Source organism: Mycteria americana, chromosome 10, assembly GCF_035582795.1.
Source record: "Mycteria americana isolate JAX WOST 10 ecotype Jacksonville Zoo and Gardens chromosome 10, USCA_MyAme_1.0, whole genome shotgun sequence".
In the NCBI taxonomy this organism is placed as follows: Eukaryota; Metazoa; Chordata; class Aves; order Ciconiiformes; family Ciconiidae; genus Mycteria; species Mycteria americana.
The window spans coordinates 10,843,789-10,862,658 of NC_134374.1; the positions used below are offsets into that span (position 1 = coordinate 10,843,789).

General features: G+C 42.3%; 1 protein-coding gene across 1 annotated transcript in view; it reads right to left on the minus strand.

Moving 5' to 3' along the window:
• LOC142414951 (uncharacterized) overlaps positions 1-18,870 on the minus strand; it is a 28,618-nt gene that overhangs the window by 7,786 nt on the left and 1,962 nt on the right. Inside the window, exons 3-12 of the mRNA XM_075512771.1 lie at positions 16,306-16,390; positions 14,908-15,014; positions 13,754-13,812; positions 12,577-12,687; positions 9,834-9,964; positions 8,931-9,055; positions 6,686-6,791; positions 5,044-5,242; positions 3,031-3,057; positions 459-516 (exon numbers count right to left, since the gene is read on the minus strand). Coding sequence (XP_075368886.1) covers positions 459-516; positions 3,031-3,057; positions 5,044-5,242; positions 6,686-6,791; positions 8,931-9,055; positions 9,834-9,964; positions 12,577-12,687; positions 13,754-13,812; positions 14,908-15,014; positions 16,306-16,390 — 1,008 coding nt within the window. The remainder of the gene's footprint in view (positions 1-458; positions 517-3,030; positions 3,058-5,043; positions 5,243-6,685; positions 6,792-8,930; positions 9,056-9,833; positions 9,965-12,576; positions 12,688-13,753; positions 13,813-14,907; positions 15,015-16,305; positions 16,391-18,870) is intronic.

Here is an 18,870-nt window from a genome sequence, read left to right on the forward strand (position 1 = left end):
AAACGCCTGGTTCCACTGAATCTGTTTCACTCTGCACTGCAAACTATCAGAAATGCATACAGGTGCAGCTGCTTTGCCCCAGCTTCTGAAACTGCTGTAACTCAATTGCTTGCTCTGCTTTACCCCACCCTTCTGTAAATCAGGCAGGTTTCCTGGGAAATGACCAGTGCTTACGAAGTACCTGGAGAATCTTTATAAAAAATGCATGGAGAGACATAACATGTTATCAACTACTCTGCACTAGACCTAAGCACACGCCGAGATTTTACTGACTCCTTCCGGTGCCATGAAGATGACAGATCAAGGTAAATGCACAGAGGAGTCCCTACGGACTCTGCTCTCACCCCCCACCCCAATCCATGACCAGACTAAGAATGAGCACTGATTTTAGACCTATCCTCCACCCTTCCTCACTACAGAGGAGCTGTACCCACAGCTCAGCCCAGGTGTGGTCTTACCCATCCAAGGTCGGAATGAGGAGAGCTGGTGGTGGTGCCAGAGGAGGCGGGAACAACCCTAGACACAGAAGCGTAAGTCATCACAAAGATCTCACCGCTTGCCATGAGGAAACAAGACTTCATTGCTGTTTACAGTTAAAAGCAGTTAAAGCATCTTTTTACTCTAAACGAGGCCCTGTTTGAAATGGAGTCATTTTCCTTCAGGGTTGTATCTCCTACCAAAATTAAAACTCTACAGCTGTGTTAGTTCTGTAGGGGTATGGAAAGAAAAATAAAGGAAGAACTACCTTCTATTTTGGCTTATTCATCTTAAACATAAGATTCCTTAAGGAGTAAACATTAACCCTCACAGTCCTGTGGAAGACAGAAAAGCCTGGTTCTTGGGATGCAGACATGGTGCAGCTACAGCAAATGTTTTATTGCTCCGTTGATTAAAATGAGTAACTTTGTCCCTTACAAAGCACATAACATAGAATTCACCTGGTTTTGTTTGTTTTTAAAGAAAGCCAATTTTCTGAGCACATATACATTTAAAAATCATGACACGACATAGCACCAACGATGCAGAGAGTTGTCCGAAAGGTCTGACACTTCAGAAATGGGCCCAATGTTAAACATGTGAAGAGTTATTATACAAAATCACAAGGCAGTATCTTCAAGAAAGTAGAATTAAGCAGAAGTTTATGAAGGCCGCTTCCAGAAGTGACATAAGCCTTGGAAGCCAAAGTCCTCGACCTTGACCAATCTGAAAGTGAGAAGGATGTGCTGACTGCTCCTAAGGGACCTTCTTAAACTTGTATCCGTAACTATAAGCAACCATTATTTCTATAGGCAGTTACCAATGCCAGCAAGAACAGACTAACCACCCATTGGCTTGACTTTGCATACAAGTTCCTCTATTTATTATTAAACAAAAAAAGGAGCAAACTGTACTGATACAAAGGATGGGAGTCACCTGACTAACTGCAGTCATTTACATTGAAGCTAGCAGCTCCGGGTTCGAGGCAATGGAGACTGAGCCAGCACAGTCAACGAAAGCGTGGGACAATTCATCACGTCTTACTGTAAACACCTAAAATGGGTCAGGAGAACCCCTCCCTAGAAGCGTCTCACCGCAAAAAGAGGTAGCCTGAAGTCTCCAGCTCAGCTAGTGGATATCTATGCTGCAAACAAGTTGGGGGACATGTCTCACTCTTAGATGCTTTTTTCCCCCCCTCCTTTTCCTAAGATCTTCCAATAAAATGCAATGCCTGGAGCATTTCAGTCACACTTGCTCACCAAGCGCAAGTACTTCAAAGTACTGCTGTTATAAGCAGCTAACTCTCATGGAGGTGGATCATCATCATAATTAACAGGTATTCTCCCTCATCTCCCTTTCCAACCCAGTCACCTGAAGTGGAAGTTCTTTGCAACAGCCTGGTCATTTCGTCCACCTCGCTCCTCCCAAACAACTTTAATCTAAATGCACTTGACCAGCAACGGGGCACTGCAATGTCTACAATCCAGACCAGTTTGCACCCAGTTTCACTACAATACAGCTCTTCTAAATCCAAGCTTACTATGAGCAGGTTCTTTCTAGTACAACAACGAAAACCAGCTCTGCGATATTATTGTACATCGAGAGGAGTATGAAAAGTGACATTTTAACAAACACGGGAATTTTCTCAGTCTGGGGGACGGCCCAGCTAGTGTAGGTTTTCCCTATTTCCATGTGGGAAGCCCAGGGCAGAGCATGAACACAAAAGCATGGACACAAAACCTGTGAATCAAGTCCAACATGTCTGAGACATAGTGAGGATGAGCACATCAAGTCCAGAGTGCTTTGGGTGCAGACCTTTGGCAAGTACATGGATCAAGTGTCCAGTGTAACACAGAGGCAGTGGCCTGACTGTATATACGCAGTCACCATCAGCCTTGGATTTTCAGATGTATGGCATCTGATCAGAACTATCATTCCAAATGGTCTGCTATACAACCAGCTAAATTTGTTTTCCCTGGACTAGGAAAAACTTCCAGTATAAAAAAAACCACAACAGCTGGAGGAAACTCAGTTTTATAGCAGTTCCGAATTAGTGGGTTTCTTAACTCATGCACAAGATAGGTTGTTACATTTCCTTTTAGTATTCACCATCTCTACTGCACACCAGGGAGCAAAGGCTTCTGCTGGAGATGGCATTTGTTCTGCTCAGTCTCGCACTCCAAATTCCTATACAAAGCACCAATTTGTCACTCAGACTTTTGCTGTGCAAATGCCATAACAAGAACAAAACCATTTCAAAACTAAGTAAGTGGCATTTGGCATCTGAAGTTCTCCGTTTCCCTTTCTAGATTGGTCTTCAGAGACAAAACAAGGTAGTATTAAGAAGCCCTACAGATTCTTATTTAGGTCCAGAATATAGCTCTGCTTAAGCTAGAGTTCAATGCTGCATTGGAGTTTATTAGCTTTAAATTAACTATGCTCTAAAATGGGTCTTGGTGTCATCCTGTCTCGTGTTACTTAATCCAAATGCTCAGATAGAGCCATCTGTGTGTTCCGAGTCACTGCTGTTACTAAGAGCAAGTTAACACCTACCTGGAATAGGACCGGGTGGTGGCAGACCTGTGGAAATAAACAAGAAAGAAAGCAAACCAAGTGAGGACAACAGGTAAAGCATGTCATCTCTGTACCTCGAGCTAAACCTAAAAGCACACTTCCGAATAAATTTCACCCATTTGAGCAAACACATCAGCAGAAAAACTGGTGCTATTAAGCAGTAACTAGCCTACAACCTATATAATTTTCCCAAATTATGATCTCTTTACCTTTCCATTATAATTTTAAACGTTGCTGCTCTCTTACACTGGAGAATTCCGTTTGCCAAGCGTCAACACACAAACAATTGATTTGGCCTTCAGAACAACTGAAGGAGCTGGAGAGGAGAACCTGCTGCAGACGCCAGTGTGTCCTTTTGCCTGTTTGTTGGTGGTTGGGTTTTTGTAATTTTTTTAAAAACGTCAGTCATAACTGCATAGTGAAATCAGATACCTGGGTCAACAACCAACAGAATGAGCGAACAATTTATCTTGATTTTGCCAATCATTTTAATGAAAGGCAGTAGAGGAAAAGCTACCATGGTCCACCAGTGAGTACGGCAGTAATAATCCTCCTCGGATTAAAAGCCTGGACTGTATTTTTTTATTCTGTATCTTCTGTGTGTAGAACCAGTGCAAAATATAGGAGTTACTGCATGAGGTGCTCCTGGTGACTTCTCGGGAGTCTGGCTGCTGCCTACAGGACCAGGGAAAGCCCAGAGCGTGGCCTTCGCTTCAACCTCAATGCACCATTTAAGCCAGGAGCAACAGGGGCACAGACATGACTCAGGCTGGATCAGAAGATGTGCAGACTTAGTAGGAAGGGAAAGACAGAAAAACGTGTCATAGGCCGTGGCCAGTACGTCTGTAAACTTGCACTGAAAGGGTCCACTGAAAAACAACCCTACGCCCCCTGGAAAACACCGCATGGGTACACACATTTGGCTTTCTCAGCTGCAAAGTTCTTTGTTCTCTCGACCAGTATTGCCCTATTTTGCCTGGTTCCCAGAAAGAGTACTACAGGCCTCCATGCTGCAGATGCATTAAGAAACTTTGTGGAAACAGTTACTACGTGCACAGAAGAGACAGTGAAACTGTTCTGTAACATGGTGCTCAAGACAACAAAGTAGAAAAAAATTAGGAATTTTACCTCCGCTATCTCAATAGGTTTCAGGACTCAGTCTGTAACTGCAGAGGCAAAGGGCATTCCTGCAGACACAGGACTGATCTCACGGTGTCTTCTCAAGTGCCAAGTGCTCTTAGCACAATACAAAGCCATCTGGTTATTGATAAGAGCACACAAACTTGCCAATGCTGAGGACTGACCACACCCAATGGGCTAGAAGCCCCCTCATTTATATTATTTATGTTTTGCTTTTAAAATGAAGCACTGCTCTAATGTCTGCACTGGACGCTAGACTCTTCTAGGAGCAGTAAGAATCATCCTGCAGTGGCAGTAGGTACAATAAAATGCACAGAAACAAACACAGAAAGATACAAATCTTGGTATTTCAAGGCATAAACCAACCAAGAACTGACCTGGATTAGGAGGAAAGTTGTTTGTTAGAGCTGCTGTTGCAGAATTGCCAATTCCAGCATCACCCTTGAAACATCTGCCAGTCATAGCCAGCCAGGATCCTGAACTAAACAGCCTGCTGATCTGACACAGGAGAGCAATTCCCATGGTTCTCAGCTTCCTCCACAGATAAACAAGAACCCATTTCTTTACATTTATCAATAAAGCAAATGGATCGGTAGCACCCAAAGGCTCTCTCACAGAAACAACGCCTAGAGTTTTTTTCCAAGGAACAGCAGCCATTTTTTAAGTATTCAAGGCCAAACATTAAATAGGCTGATGAAGACACTGAACAAAGACTGGCCGAGTCTAAGGACCTCTTACCTGACTGCTCGACTGCCCCGTAGCATTTAATGATTAAACCTTTGATTTGCTCCCAGCCTGGGACATCCTAACTTGCAGCCTCAGACTGACATATATTGCTGCATGAACACATACCTGGAGGATGCAGGGGAGGTGGAACAGAAGTAACTGGTGGAGGAGGGTGGAGGAAGTGTGGTGGAGGTGGCCCAGCGAGCGGGGGAGGCGGTGGGCCTGCTGGTGGTGCAAACGGCTGTTGCTGAGGTGGCTGTTGGGGCTGTGATGGCTGCTGGGGCTGCTGTGGGGGTTGTGGCTTACTTCCGTGGTCTCCAAGGACCTTAGAAGGCAGAGGAACGAGAAGAGAGCATTTTAATCTCTTTGCTCCTGCAGCTAGGACCTCACTGTGCTGGCATAAAGGGAGCGTATCACCAAAACAGGCAGCGTTGTGATACCTGGAAAGACCAGGCTATGCTATACCCAGGGGATAACATCTTTTGGGGAGAAGAAAGGTTGATCAAAGCAATCAATGTGCTTAGCAAGGTATCTTCTCTTACGCAGAACAGCAGCGAGACTAGATTCTAGCTGTACACACAACTGTGCAAGACAGCTGACATTTCAGTGTTATGAACACCTTTTGTTCATGGGAACTGCCACTGATACAGGCTTCAGATTAAAAGCTGCCATATTTCAGAGTGACACCATAGTGCTTCCTTTTTTTTTTTTTTTTAGCCCAATTTATTTTTCCTGAGGGCAGCAAGAGGCCAAATTCTGCTCTAGATCGTGCCCAAGTAGGTTCAAGGAAGACTGGATTCACATCTGTCTGACAAAAGCAGGGCACATACCCACTACTGCTGAAGGAATGATCAATACGCAGAGATACCAGAATGACCTGGAAATACAGGTATCAATACTTTTAAGTGGGAGGAACAACAACGATTTCCCAGCAAATTCTTTCTCTTAGGCAAACTCTTTTTTGGGCCATTGTTGGCAAAATTTGGAAAACTGACCACTAAAAAAATAAACAGAAAAAACCACATGTGAAAACAAAACCAGGAATTGTGTCTAGACAGGGGAAAGGTTCCATATTTGGGGTTTTTTGGTGAGTTGGGAGTGGTTGGTAGGAGGAAGGTGGTTAAGAGAAGAGTTCTTGGCAGATGGTCCTCAAACCCTATACATAGCACCCTCCTACCTAGAAGCCAACCAGAACTTTATGGTCATACACTGGACATGCAAGATCAGAACTGAGTCCAGTTTTAAACCCCAGACTTTTATTTCTTATAAGGGACAAGATCCAGTAACACAGGCCCACCCTAAGTCTGAAGTGTGGGCTGCATCTAATGATGCTTAGACTAAATGTTACTTCAAAGTAAAAAGAAACACAAGCCCCACGTAGAAGTCCTTCACTGCAGAACTGGAGATTCCAACCTGACAGCGGAAGGGAAAGGAATAATCCACCTAAGAGCCTCCCAGCTACACACCCCAAGGAATACTTTGGGAGTGCTGATGAGAAAGGAACTTGGGCCTTACCATTCAGATGGAAAGGCTAGTCTTTAAAGGACAATCCCTAGCTCCTAGCAAGATAAAGCTTTTAACACAGAAGTTAATTCAACCTGCAGAAGGGAACGATACATGCCTATGCCTTGACAGGGCTGATACACTACCTACTGCTTCACAGATAGAAATAGTGACATGGGAGGCCAGGAACGCACAGACATTTGCTCAGGGTTCACTAGAAGTGCAATAAAATCAGAAATTTGTTAAGATGGTGCAAAACATTTACCTGAATTGGGTTTTCCTCGGAGGCATGCTTATCACGACGTCTTCCTTCTACTCTCCTAATTGTGCCTGCCTGGCCACCGATCACATCAATTGTCCCACCCAGCTTCCTGGTACAAAGCAGACATGTCTTGTTAGGCTCAAAGACATTAGAAGGAGCAGTTTTCCCCACTATTAGACAGACCTCTCTCATACGTTCTTTTCCACCAGGGAAAAATCTCTAGAGGCAGCACTCAAATTGGACAAGAGGTGAATGAGAAGTCTTTTTTCACTTGTGAGCAATCTGAGCTCTGCTTGCAGGGGTGAGTTAGGTCTCTCTGAGCACTTACAAACATGATCCAAAGAATCACCACATACAGGTGTAATAATACAGATTGCACACTCTGGTTCAGAGCTGAAATCCTTGACTCACTCTCCAGATTTGAATAATCATTCCCAGATTAGGTTCAGAGAAAGCAGAGAATATTTATCAGGAGAAGCCTTTAGTGTTATCAGCCCAGATTTTTCCTGCTTTCTGTCCAATCTTCCAAGTGTTGCTGATACCACTGAAGTTATTTACTAATCAGAGTCTCAGACACTTTCTAGCCCACCTCCCTGGGGTCTACTCTGTTTCTGTTAAAGCCAAAAGTTTTGCCACCGCCTTCAATGAAATCAAGGCTTGATCCTTGAACAAAAATATATTCAAGTAGCCAAGAAGCAGTGCTGCCTATGCACTAGTGGAAATCAGTCACAGAACCTACAATTTTCCACGTTCTTTTATCTCCATACCCAGGTCACACTGGGAGGAAGAACATTTTTATAGGAGTTTGTGTAAGGTCACCACAAGTAAAGGTTTGTGAGAGAGAGAAGCAACTGAAGTTTAAGAATCCCTCATCCTATATTCATGCAACAATTGATTTGTGTAAGTATGGCCTTAGACATGTTTTCCTGCAGTTAGGACAGAAAAACACCAACACTTCTCCAAGTTAGACAGCAGACTTTTCTATCTCAGTAGAAAATTAGGCAAAATGCTGGCTAGTTGGAGAGATAAAGTTTTCTCACTGAAATTTGCTCACTTTGTTTAAGTAAAAAACCAAAAACCCCACCGAACCCAACTCATTGCTAAGCCCATGGTTTTCATGCTGCTGCAGTATATGAGGATACTTGTTCTGGTGCTGGCCAAAAGCTCTGCTGCAGGAGCAGTATCTCATGGGTCAGTACTTTCAAAACGAGACTGCAAGTTAAAATGGACAAAAATGCTGTACAGTTACAATAGCATCAGCTTATTTTGCAACGGTGTAGATTTTCAAAAGTCTCAGGAGATATGCATAACAGCTGGAAACAAGCCTGACTGATTTGATAGCACTATGAAGGGGGACAGAAATGCCAGCAAAGAGCTTAAATGCAAACAGACTTAAGTAGAGCTCTAAACCTTTTACTTGAAGCATATAGTTGGTTCTCTCCCAAACAAAGTGGAAAGTTGGAATGCAAGACTAATTTCTGCAAGGCAGGTGTGTAAAAGCTGTAATGTGAATAAAGCAACAGAAACACCCAGATCCCAAAGCTCTGGCTCTTCTTCATAGCTTTGTTTTTCTGCAGCTTTTAATAAAAAACCATCAACCTCATAAGGTCAAAGTGGTTCTCCCAGCAGAGGCTGCCAATCAAAATGACTCAATTGCTGTGCTTTGTCCAGCCTTCTGGATCCTCCCTCTCATCGGAGAAAATAACTAATTAGCACGCATCAAGCAGCGTAGCATACAGGTTCAGAAACCAATAGCTCCTCTTATCAGCTGCCAAACATGTAATGCACTTCCACTTCAGGAGGCAAAGATTAACATCGTGGGAGTAAGAATGAGCCAAGTAAGCACAAGCGGCCATCGATGTAAGCCCTCAAAGCTGAGGTATTTGCCTTGTTTTTTCTCCTCCCAGAGATGTGTCCCTCCAGCTGGGATATAGGTTTCCCTCCCTGTGCAGCACTACCCTGAGGATACCACCGAGGCGAGGTAAATGGGTAGGTAGGGGTCGCACAACCCTCAGGAGAGCACTGCTGAAGACAACAGTTAATGAGTGACCACAGTAGCTTCCTGTAAAGTTTAAAGCTTCTTCTGTTTCAGGCTTGAGGAGATTCAGATATGGCCCAGGTGGATCCCAGCTACCCCTATGAAGAACACTGCACCCAGGCTTTATGTCTGCATCATCCTATTAGGTAATGGATGGAAATCCTATGAAATAATTAGGTAAAAATTATAATCCTATAAGCTCCTCCTTACCTATTAGGAGGAGGCCCAGCCTTCATGCGTCCTCCCACCAGAGCCAAGAAGTCTGTTTTGAATTCTGTTTTGATGATGTTGTTTTCCACTTCTTTTTCAGCATTTCCTGTTCTTCCTTGCTGAACCTATGGAAGGCAATATATAACACACAGGTTTAGTGCCCTTACTTTCAACTGAACGTAGCATCAGAGATTAACCCTCAGCAAAGGAAAAGCGCTCCTTTAAGGAGCAATCACAGGACTCTTACAAACAAGCAACCTATTCTTCAGCCAAGGCAGCAGACATTTCTTTAACTAGCTGGCTATTCCAGCTTCAGCCTGCTGTCCACTCTCTCCCATTAGAAGTCCAAAAGTTTAATAATCCCGTATCCTTTTTTATGTAGTCCTTAAGTCAAAACAGGAAATAGTAATACTTGCTGTATTGACTCTTTGGCTGAAGTTCTGAGTAACAGCTGTCGGCCACCTAATGGATTTCTGCAAAGGTTGATGGCCAAAGCAGTCTCCAAACACAAAAGGCAGCCACACAACTGCAACAGTCAACAGAAACAAGCAAACCAGCCATGGATGCCCAGCTCCCCTCTCTACACCTCTCTCATCCACAGGATCTTCCAACCAGACACCCCTATAGCTGGGTAGCCTCAAAGTCAACTGGAAATTCACTCAAGTCTTGCTACTGTAGTGGTTCAAACTGCCAGGCAGCTGGAACCGTTTGTTCCATAGAGAAAAGATTTTTAGCAGAGAGATTTAATCTTTAAAGATACATTTTTGTATCTCTCATCACTGAAAGGGAACACAGAACAGTTAGGTATTAAGGTATCTTCCGCTCTTATACTCTCATCTCTGTGATTACAAAAGCAAGTCCCAGTTTTATTGTAGCCACATGCAGGAGTAACATGCCACCTACCGTGATCTTATTTTCAGTGCTGATGGGAGGAGCAGGATCCAGTCCAAGCTGAAGCCGCCGCTGCTTTTCACAATAAGCTTTCCATGTTTCTTCATTGAATCCATAATTAAAGTAATCAGAAAGATCAGCACCTGACAAAGGGGGTAGCAGTTAACGTGGGGATTCTAGCAGACTTGCATTCTCAAATTGTCCTTTAACTGCTTCAATGAAGAGTTAAGAAAACAAAAATCTTCTAGAGAGCACAGCTTACTCTCCATTTCATTCTGTCAGAAAGCCGCTGCGTGCCACAGCGGAGATGGCTGCATCTTTCAGTGGGAGGGGGACTACAGCCTGAACAGCAGTGGGACCATTTGGGACACAGAATACAGCACGTATGCAGGCTATTAAAAGAGATGCTTGCAATCACTTATTCACCAACTGCATTTTTTCAAGACTGGTTTCTTGCAATTGTCCAAACGAGTTGAGTGCTGGGGAGGGCACAGGAATGATGGTTCCAGCTACCACCACAATAATGGGATGGTGCCACAGAACCGTTTTCTTGGCAGAGCTAAGCCAACACGTTCCGCTCCTGACCATCACTGCCTTTGCTGTTTTGAGAGGAGATTCTGGGACTCACCCATTTCATGAAATAGGGCTAAAGTGGAAGTTTTTTACTGATACGTCTCGGACTACACAAGTAAGGATCATGACTGAACTGTAATAACTATAGCCTTCCAAGACTGTTATCTTACTTTGGCAGTCTTCTGTGAAATGTGCCAGTTCAGCATGAGCACTTCTGAGTAAGAGAGGTGGCCACAACCTGCTTGCCAAGAAAATGTAGATGCAGAGGGACAAACACAGCTGCAACTGACTCTGCAAGGCATACCTCACAACAGGAAGCGTTACAAAGCATCTCCAAGCCCTGCTGAGGTGCCCCTCAAACATCCCCCTTGCAAAGGTGTTCCTAGACAGACCAATTCTAAAACAAGGAGCTGACACATAAGGGCTAAGCAAAACACTTTGACCGTGCTGAGCTTGGATCTATACAGCAAGGTTTAAGTTTATCTTCTAGGTAGGCTGCCCTTCCTGTTGTACCATCCAAATATGCAAATTTCACCAACACAGACTCAGCAACATAACATTTACATATCTATTTTATCAGCCTGTGTTTCAGCCCTTTATCAGTTCTTCCACACCATATTTCTTCTGCCTCTCCCTCACTTAAAGAGATACCAACGTGCTGAACAATTAACTGTAAAGGATATAAACCTGAAAGGCTGTCGAGTAACAAGCTACTTGCCGTCTAAAATAAACTTACAGGCCACACCTCTGCAGACCTCTTCCCTCTATTCGAACTTCAACACCGTTTTAAGGCTAGCTGGCTTCACTTTGGTCCAGGGACGTCAGCATGACCACAGTGATTTCCATGCTTTATCTCTGAACTTCACTTCATTGTTTTTCCTTCTAACTTATTTTCTTCCTAGCCACCTCTTTCTCACTTCACAATCGATGGGAAATCCCCTGCAGAAGAAAGGCTACGTTTTCTATTATGTCTGTACTAGCTACTATTCATCACAGAGTGCTTCAGCGCTGGTTTGATACCATGGCACACTGATGTCGTTATTAGCACTGTCATGTACTCTGATGCCCTTCATTTCAGGTGGGCAAGAGATACCAAAACCACACCACAGACAACCTTATAAAAGCACTACTTACTTAGCATAGCAATATTTCTGAAAGATAAATAAAGTACAGGGCCTGGCAGGGAGAATTCTTCCTGAGAAGAGGCAAGTGGATTTTTTGCTTCAGTTAACATTTCATCATAGCACGTTTTATGAGAGTAGCACAGCAACAATTTGGATCTCTAGTTCCTTCATTTACTTTTGTAACAAATTCAGAAAACCAGAAGTTTATTTGTAGCATTGTACAGCTGTCATGCAAGAGTTGCTTCCGAGTAGAAATCTCCCTAATACTAATCAGGAAGACAAAAGAGACCATGTACGTATTAAAACCTGCTGTGCAAAGTACTATTTGTCTGGACACAGTCTAGATAATATTGTCCAGAAGAAATAAGTGGGGACTGCTCACTCACAGTTATGCACCTAGGGGCAGAATCTAGCAAAGAATTAGGCAATGCAGGTTTTCTAAAAGAAAAATCCTAGCCTTTCTTGTCAGAGCAGAAGGTGTTTTCCTTCCTTTTATTCAATTGTTTGCAGCAGGAGAATTCAACACAAAAGGACGTGCGCTCACCATCGCTGCCCTCTGCAAGGGGTACTTTCCTGCAGAAGTGTGGACATCCCCAGGACCCAAATGGGAAGGGTGCATGGGGATGACTCTGAGCTTGGCCATGGTGAGACAGAATAAGCAAGATCCTGCACGCGAGGAGACCACCACACATCAGCAGCAGCCAAATCTTGATCCTACTCAATTGACTTTAGGGCCAACAAACCTTATCGTATTGGTATCAGTGCAGTATTTTCTGGAACTAGGGAATTAATAAAATAGAACATTAAAAAAATAGTTGTTCCCTTTAGGGAAGTTAAATTAATAGAGTACATGCAACCCAATTTTAGATAAAAGCATGGCTTGGTCAATCAGTAAATGTCACTGATTGTCTAGACAGGCATCAGAGGCTGAGCAATACCCGTTGTTCTGACTTCCCTGTTCCCTGGCAGCAATAAACGGACAGAAATTACACGTGACACTAAAGAGACATAACTAAAACGGTAGAAAGTATTTACCACAAGAAACTGTGAGGCCCCACCTGGTTTCCTCCATGGTTTGTCTTCAAATGAATCTAAATCCACTTCTATAACAGGCAATCCATTTATATTCCCTGCGGCATCTAAGTCAATACCTTTGGGCTGCAACTTGGCTTTAGAGAGAAAGAAACCGTTACTACTTTTAATGCAATGCCTTTAATCCACTAATTTGCTGAGCAAATTACTCCAGCCAAAAATAAAGCGCTACTGTGCATTCATTGCTGGCTTTACAGCACGTAGGTAACCACAATCAACTTTCAAATAAAAATTACTTCAGTCACTCTATAAATACATAGCCAGGGTATAAAGCATTTGCAGTAGAACAGCAGAGAAACAAATTCAACCGAGATTGGTACTACAGACAAACGGAGTAAATTATTAAAGCATGCATGACATTTACCCCAAATGAAAAAAATTTATTTTTCTCCCCAGGCAAAATATTTATTTTTCCCTCCCAAGACACACGCATTTTCTCATAACAAGAGACTTTTTTAGGATCAGTCTTAAGTGGACTGGGTACTAACTGGAGTCAGCAAAAATCTTCGGGTGCAGAATCTTCAAGGGGAATTTGTTATTTCTCAATCAGAAGATAAGTCATTTGCATAAAGAAATTAATGGAAGGAAATATACGAAGCCCATGAAAGGACAGTCTCGCGTATAAGGAAGGACAGAATCCAAGTCTCAATACAGGGTGTAAACTAAACAGAATGGTGGGGAAAATTTCATCTGCAGAAATATGCATAGCTGATACTCAAGGCCAGAGTTTGTTTCTTTTAGTATCTTACACTGCAAGTGGCTCAGTATACTGACCACAGAGTTAAAGTTCTTCTCCAGGCAATTTAGAATGTTTGGTCCCAGTGCAACAATATAGTTTAGAAATATTCTTTTTATAGTTTTTTACTATAAAAGTAATAATAAATGTATTTTTTTTCTAGTTTAAATAGAATTATAATCAGCTTGTTCAGTGATGGGTAATTAAATCATTCCATTGCATCCCGGACCCTCAGACTGCCCTAGGAGCGCTTATCTTTAGGAAAAGCACTTACTACTCCTAGTGTAAATAAGATCCATTAATTTTATATCCTTCCAAACAGAGACCAAGATTTGCAGCTGCTCCAGCTGTCAGTGCCAGAGAAGTGAAATATTGCAAAAGGCGAAGGATAAAAATAACAGCAATACCTGAAGCAGATGCTCCATAGCCTCTACCCGTTTTTAAGTTTAGATTCATAGGAGTTCCCCTATATGGAAAAGAATCACTACATTGGTATTTGAACAAATTACTTGGTCGAAGACTTTCATGCAAAATATATTCGAGCCCTGACATCCTTCAGAAGACGCTTACTTCACTTGGGTTTATTCATGCCTCTCTGCGATTTTTAGTACTAAGTCTCAACGCCTTAAAAGTGAGATTCATTTACCACCTAAGTTCCTCTAACCCTACAGAAACCCAGCAAACATATTTACTGACCAACAACAGGACACAAGAGGATTGTCTCGAACATGAAGGGCAAGGTTATTTCAAAGAGTGGTAGTTACCATTCTGCCCAGGAACGTACTTAGTATTTAAATGGAACTGAACAACACAGAAATCATAGCTGCACATAGATCACAGAATGAGGAGAAAGGCAGAAGAAGCAGATTTTGAAAAGGATGTCTGCAGAATCTCGTGAGCTGCTAACGGATGGAGCATTGCTATTCAGAGTAATCCATCAGACTGAAACCACCTCTACAACAAGAGAAGGAAACCATCCATAACGTGGAAAAATTAGAATATGCTGCAAAGCACAGGTAAGTCATTTCCTTAAGAGGAAGGCTGCTAGCAGCAAGCAAAAATGCTGTCTTATTATTTTTATTCAATGCAAATTAGGTAGAATTTTAAGTCAGTGACATAATTTCCTGGTTTGCAAATCCAGCCTCACCATTTCTTAATCACGAAAAATCAGTAAATTGAAAATTTACTGATCAGCTGAAAATTAGTAAATTCACAGCTTATGCAAATTCTTATCAATACAGATTTTTGTTCTTGAAGTTTGCACAGACGATGAGTTAAATGTAACTTCCCACTTTGATTTTGCCCAATGAAACATAGTAATTATTTGGTTAATTTTCCAACAGCAGACCCATGAATTATCATTCCTATTTTATAGATGGATTCTCCAACAAGCAATTGCAGGACAGAGCTGCCCATCAGCTTCTAATCCCATTCCGGTGTTCTAGCCATTACTCCCATCTCTCCCAGAAGACAGATCAGCTCTCATCCCCACTTTCAATCCCAATCAACGCGCTAGGGCTACCTCAGATCAAAAATCGGCACCATAATCAGCAATACATACATGTACGATGGTGCTCCCGTTTTAATGTTGCCAATAGTAACTTTTACGTCATCGTCATCACTGTCGCTATCACTGTCATCTTCATCATCTTCACCACTTGGAAGGGCCTAGCAACAATAAAAGCACACAGGACCTCATTAATACATAAAACTGATAAATTCCCCGGGATGGGAAGCCAAATCTTACAAAGCTTGTATGATGAAGGACTATTAGTAAGAATGATCCTGATATAAAGACCTAACTTTCTACTGCACTCCAAGGCTGTACAAAGTTGTCTCCGGAGGCAAAAGCCATTGAAGTAACCAGTCTTCAACATAAATGGACAGGTGCCCACAAAGAAACTGCTACGTCCTTTGAAGAAGTGACCCTACATGAGAATCGGGATAAGATTTCTGAAGGTGAGGAAGGTTTAGCTTGGTTCTAAGAATTTCAGCATGTCCCACAGTTCCGCTCCCCTACTCTTTTTGAAAGAGCTAGAGCTTTTCTGACACATCTCCTTCACAGGTCCACAGTGATAGTATACAATCACAAATAAAAATCACCAAATTCACAGGGCTTCACCTAAGAACCTTGGAGCAAATATTCTCTCACCACAACTTTTGTGGTAGGAAGCTGCTGAGGACCTCAGCTTGGCTTACTTAGCACTATCGGTCCCCAAGTCACTTAACTTTACCTAAGAACTTTACAGCTGCTGATTCAACCCCAGCGCAGCACTGCTGCTGGGGCACAAAGGAAGCCTTCCAGACATCCAGCAGTGCAGTTTTGCAAGATGCATGAGCTGAGCTAACACCTCATCACTACAAAAGGGTATGAGGAAGGTGTTCCTAACCCTCCCTCCTTTTCCATGGTACACGGGTTTGTCAGAACTCTGCGTGAGCCCTCTTGACATACCACAGTGGCAGAAAATAAACCCATCAAAAAGACTAGAGGAAGAAGGGGTGAAGAAGCAAGCCTCCTCCTACTCTTTCAGCACTGAGCCACTAGATTGCATTCTAAGAGGTCTGAGCCTGAATCAAAACTGATTCCCAGCACTTCAGGCTTTCTATCCCAGTGCTTCCTACATTTTACTGACCCTCGAGAAATCACACTAAATATTGAGCTGGAGGTAACATCATGTTCTGCTTTTCCTGCCAGACTGCACCATCAGAGGTCCTCATCTGCCTCTTCAGTGGGCATAAGCAATACTTAGATTAGGGTTCACTACCAACTACACAAGGCAGGCTGAGAAGAGAAGCCCCTTGCTGTAGTTCGCATTGGGAATGGACTATCAGCACACTCCTACAGTACAAATGTAACGTATTAGGCAGCACCAGCATCCTTACACTTAACATCTTTTTATCCAAGAGTATTGAGAAGCACAAAAATAACTACGTCTACCATTTACAGGGGAACACATACATGTTGCGACATCTCTCTGTCTTCATTGCCGACAGGCCGGTTCTCCTGAGGAGCGTCTTGCAAAGGATGAGAAGATTCTGCATGTCTAGGAAATGTGACAGATAAAAGAAAGTGGACAAACCCAATCTAGAGGTTCACATATAAACATTTCTAAAGCATTCATCCAGGTGACCTTCATATAATGGCTTTATTCATGTACTGTGTTTATTCTGCTGGCAGTTAGCTCAACTACATGACAAAAAATTAATCATCCTTGCTTGGCTTTGCTTTTGTTGGAAAGAATCGGTTTAGTGCTTCCAAAGAGCACCTGACAGACAGCATGCCTGCCTAGCCAAACACCACTCAACAGCTAATACGTAAGTGGCAGCTATACAACTTTCAGCTTTGGTTCAGCACAATCACAACTGATAGGAATAAGACCATAATAAGCAAAACTTCACCTTGTCCTTAAGGATACTAATAATTATACATATATTTAGTAAGCAGCAAGGACATCTGACCCATAGAAATTAAGGGAGAAGTGATTTTAGTGTTTCTACAAATAACTTACATTAATGAGTAGTTAAGATTCAAAGATTAATTACCTACCCAATCTTCTCATTCATTACCAATTAGTCCTAACGCAACAATGGTCAGGTTCAGATTTACCTCCAGTTAAAGAGTTCGTACAAATGTTAACGTTGTTCATTGCATTAGCCAAGCAAGAAAGTCAAATTGGTATACACATGCTAGAAAAGAGTATGCCAAGTGTCACAAAACTAAAATACAAAGAGAGATCATTTTTCTCTAATGTCATAAGTAAAACCTAGTAGAACTTCAAAATAATTCTGGCTTTTCAAAAGAGACAATTAGAATAGTCCAGGCCCAGGAAACCCAATTCTCCACCAGTACTTTGTGGAGACATTGCTATTAATTTAAAACCCCACGTCGGATAATAAACATGCACAAGATTATCTTCAAATGAAACATACGTAACACCTAACAGAATCCAAACACTGGTCAGATTAAAGCCATTTCAGAGGCAGCAGGAAAGGAGACACCAAACAAGTATGCCAAAAGATCACACTAATGCAACTCAGAAAGCAGCTACCGAGCATAAAAAAGGAACAAACAAACAAGAACAATTTGAGCAGTTACTGAAGCTCCCATATTAGAAAAGCCCCACATACAAAGAAATTCAACAACCAAGCCAAGATCAAAAAGAAGGGATGAAGGTTCAGCAGCTAACCAAGGAAGCACAGGTCCCATTTTCGCCAAGTTCCTGAGGTGACAGCTGAAGACACTTTAAGTTATAAAAAGTAGCCAAGATGTCTAAGGGAAAATCAGCCTCTAAAAGTATTCCAAAGTTGCAGACATAGGCTATTACATAAGGACCAAAAGATGTACCACTGGAGAAAATCTCACAGATGGCTCCAAAACCTTTTACATTTTGTTTGCCAAATCCAAGCAACCCATTGACCTCAGAATTTTCTGAAGAATCCCAGATGACTGAATTAAGGAAGAGTGACAAGTATTACCTTCAGCTTCAAGTCACATGAAGTATCTGTGGGTGTGCATTAAAATTTATGAATCGGAGTTCAAATAAACATTTTCTAAGTAATAGTCTTTCCCTAACCTGTTTGCTTCCCAGGAATGAACAATCTGACAGGTCCACGGTCATCATCTGCATGCAAAAAAATGTCGCAGCTATTTAATTTCCCCAGAATGCCACCATAACCCTGTGCATTGCTGATGTAACAGCATCCTGCACAGACCGCTGGTATTTAATGCATCCTTTAGGCTAAGGAATGTTAATGGATACTGCATCCCGCACTACACTGATTTCTGCTTCATGGGTAGAGACAAATACTCTAGACAAGCCAGCAACGTATCCCTGGAGCTGCAGCCGTCGACAACATAGCAAACAAAGAGTCATTTTTCTTAAAACACCCCACAGCTCTTCATTTAGGAAGATTCTCATTGTGCAACAAAGAAAAGGAGAAAAAAAAAAAAACAACCAAAAAGAGAGAGGAAAAAAAAAAGGGAGAGCTAGCACGACTGCTAATACTTTTCCTTCACGCATCTTGCGGTTATTGGAGACAGTTGCTGGAAATTCAGATTTTTAATCCTGCTTGTAAAGTAAAATTACATTCGGATGAAAGTGACAAGGAACGATAGATTTATGCAAGTGAGCAGTAAATTTCTATCTAAATTAGAAGTTGTTCCTTCTCACAATGGGCATTTGATGTTTTTAGACAACAATTTACTAAGTCTGCCCAAAACTTGTTTTTGAACAAGTTTTCATATTCCCTAAGTGCAGGATACTTACTACAGAAGTAGCACAGCATCCACAACAATCTCAGAAACTCCAGATACTGAACTCACAACGACCTTAAAAGCCAATAAATGTTAAACTGAACATTTGAAGGTGCTGAGCACGCAGAAGTCCAGTGAAGATCAAGTCTTCTGAAAACCATGTTAGCTTTAAAAATGGCAAACAGGTAATATTTCTGCTGAGAGAGAACTCTGCTGGTACAAAACACACTGCTACAAAGATAGGGGAGCTACAATCAAGGACAGACAATA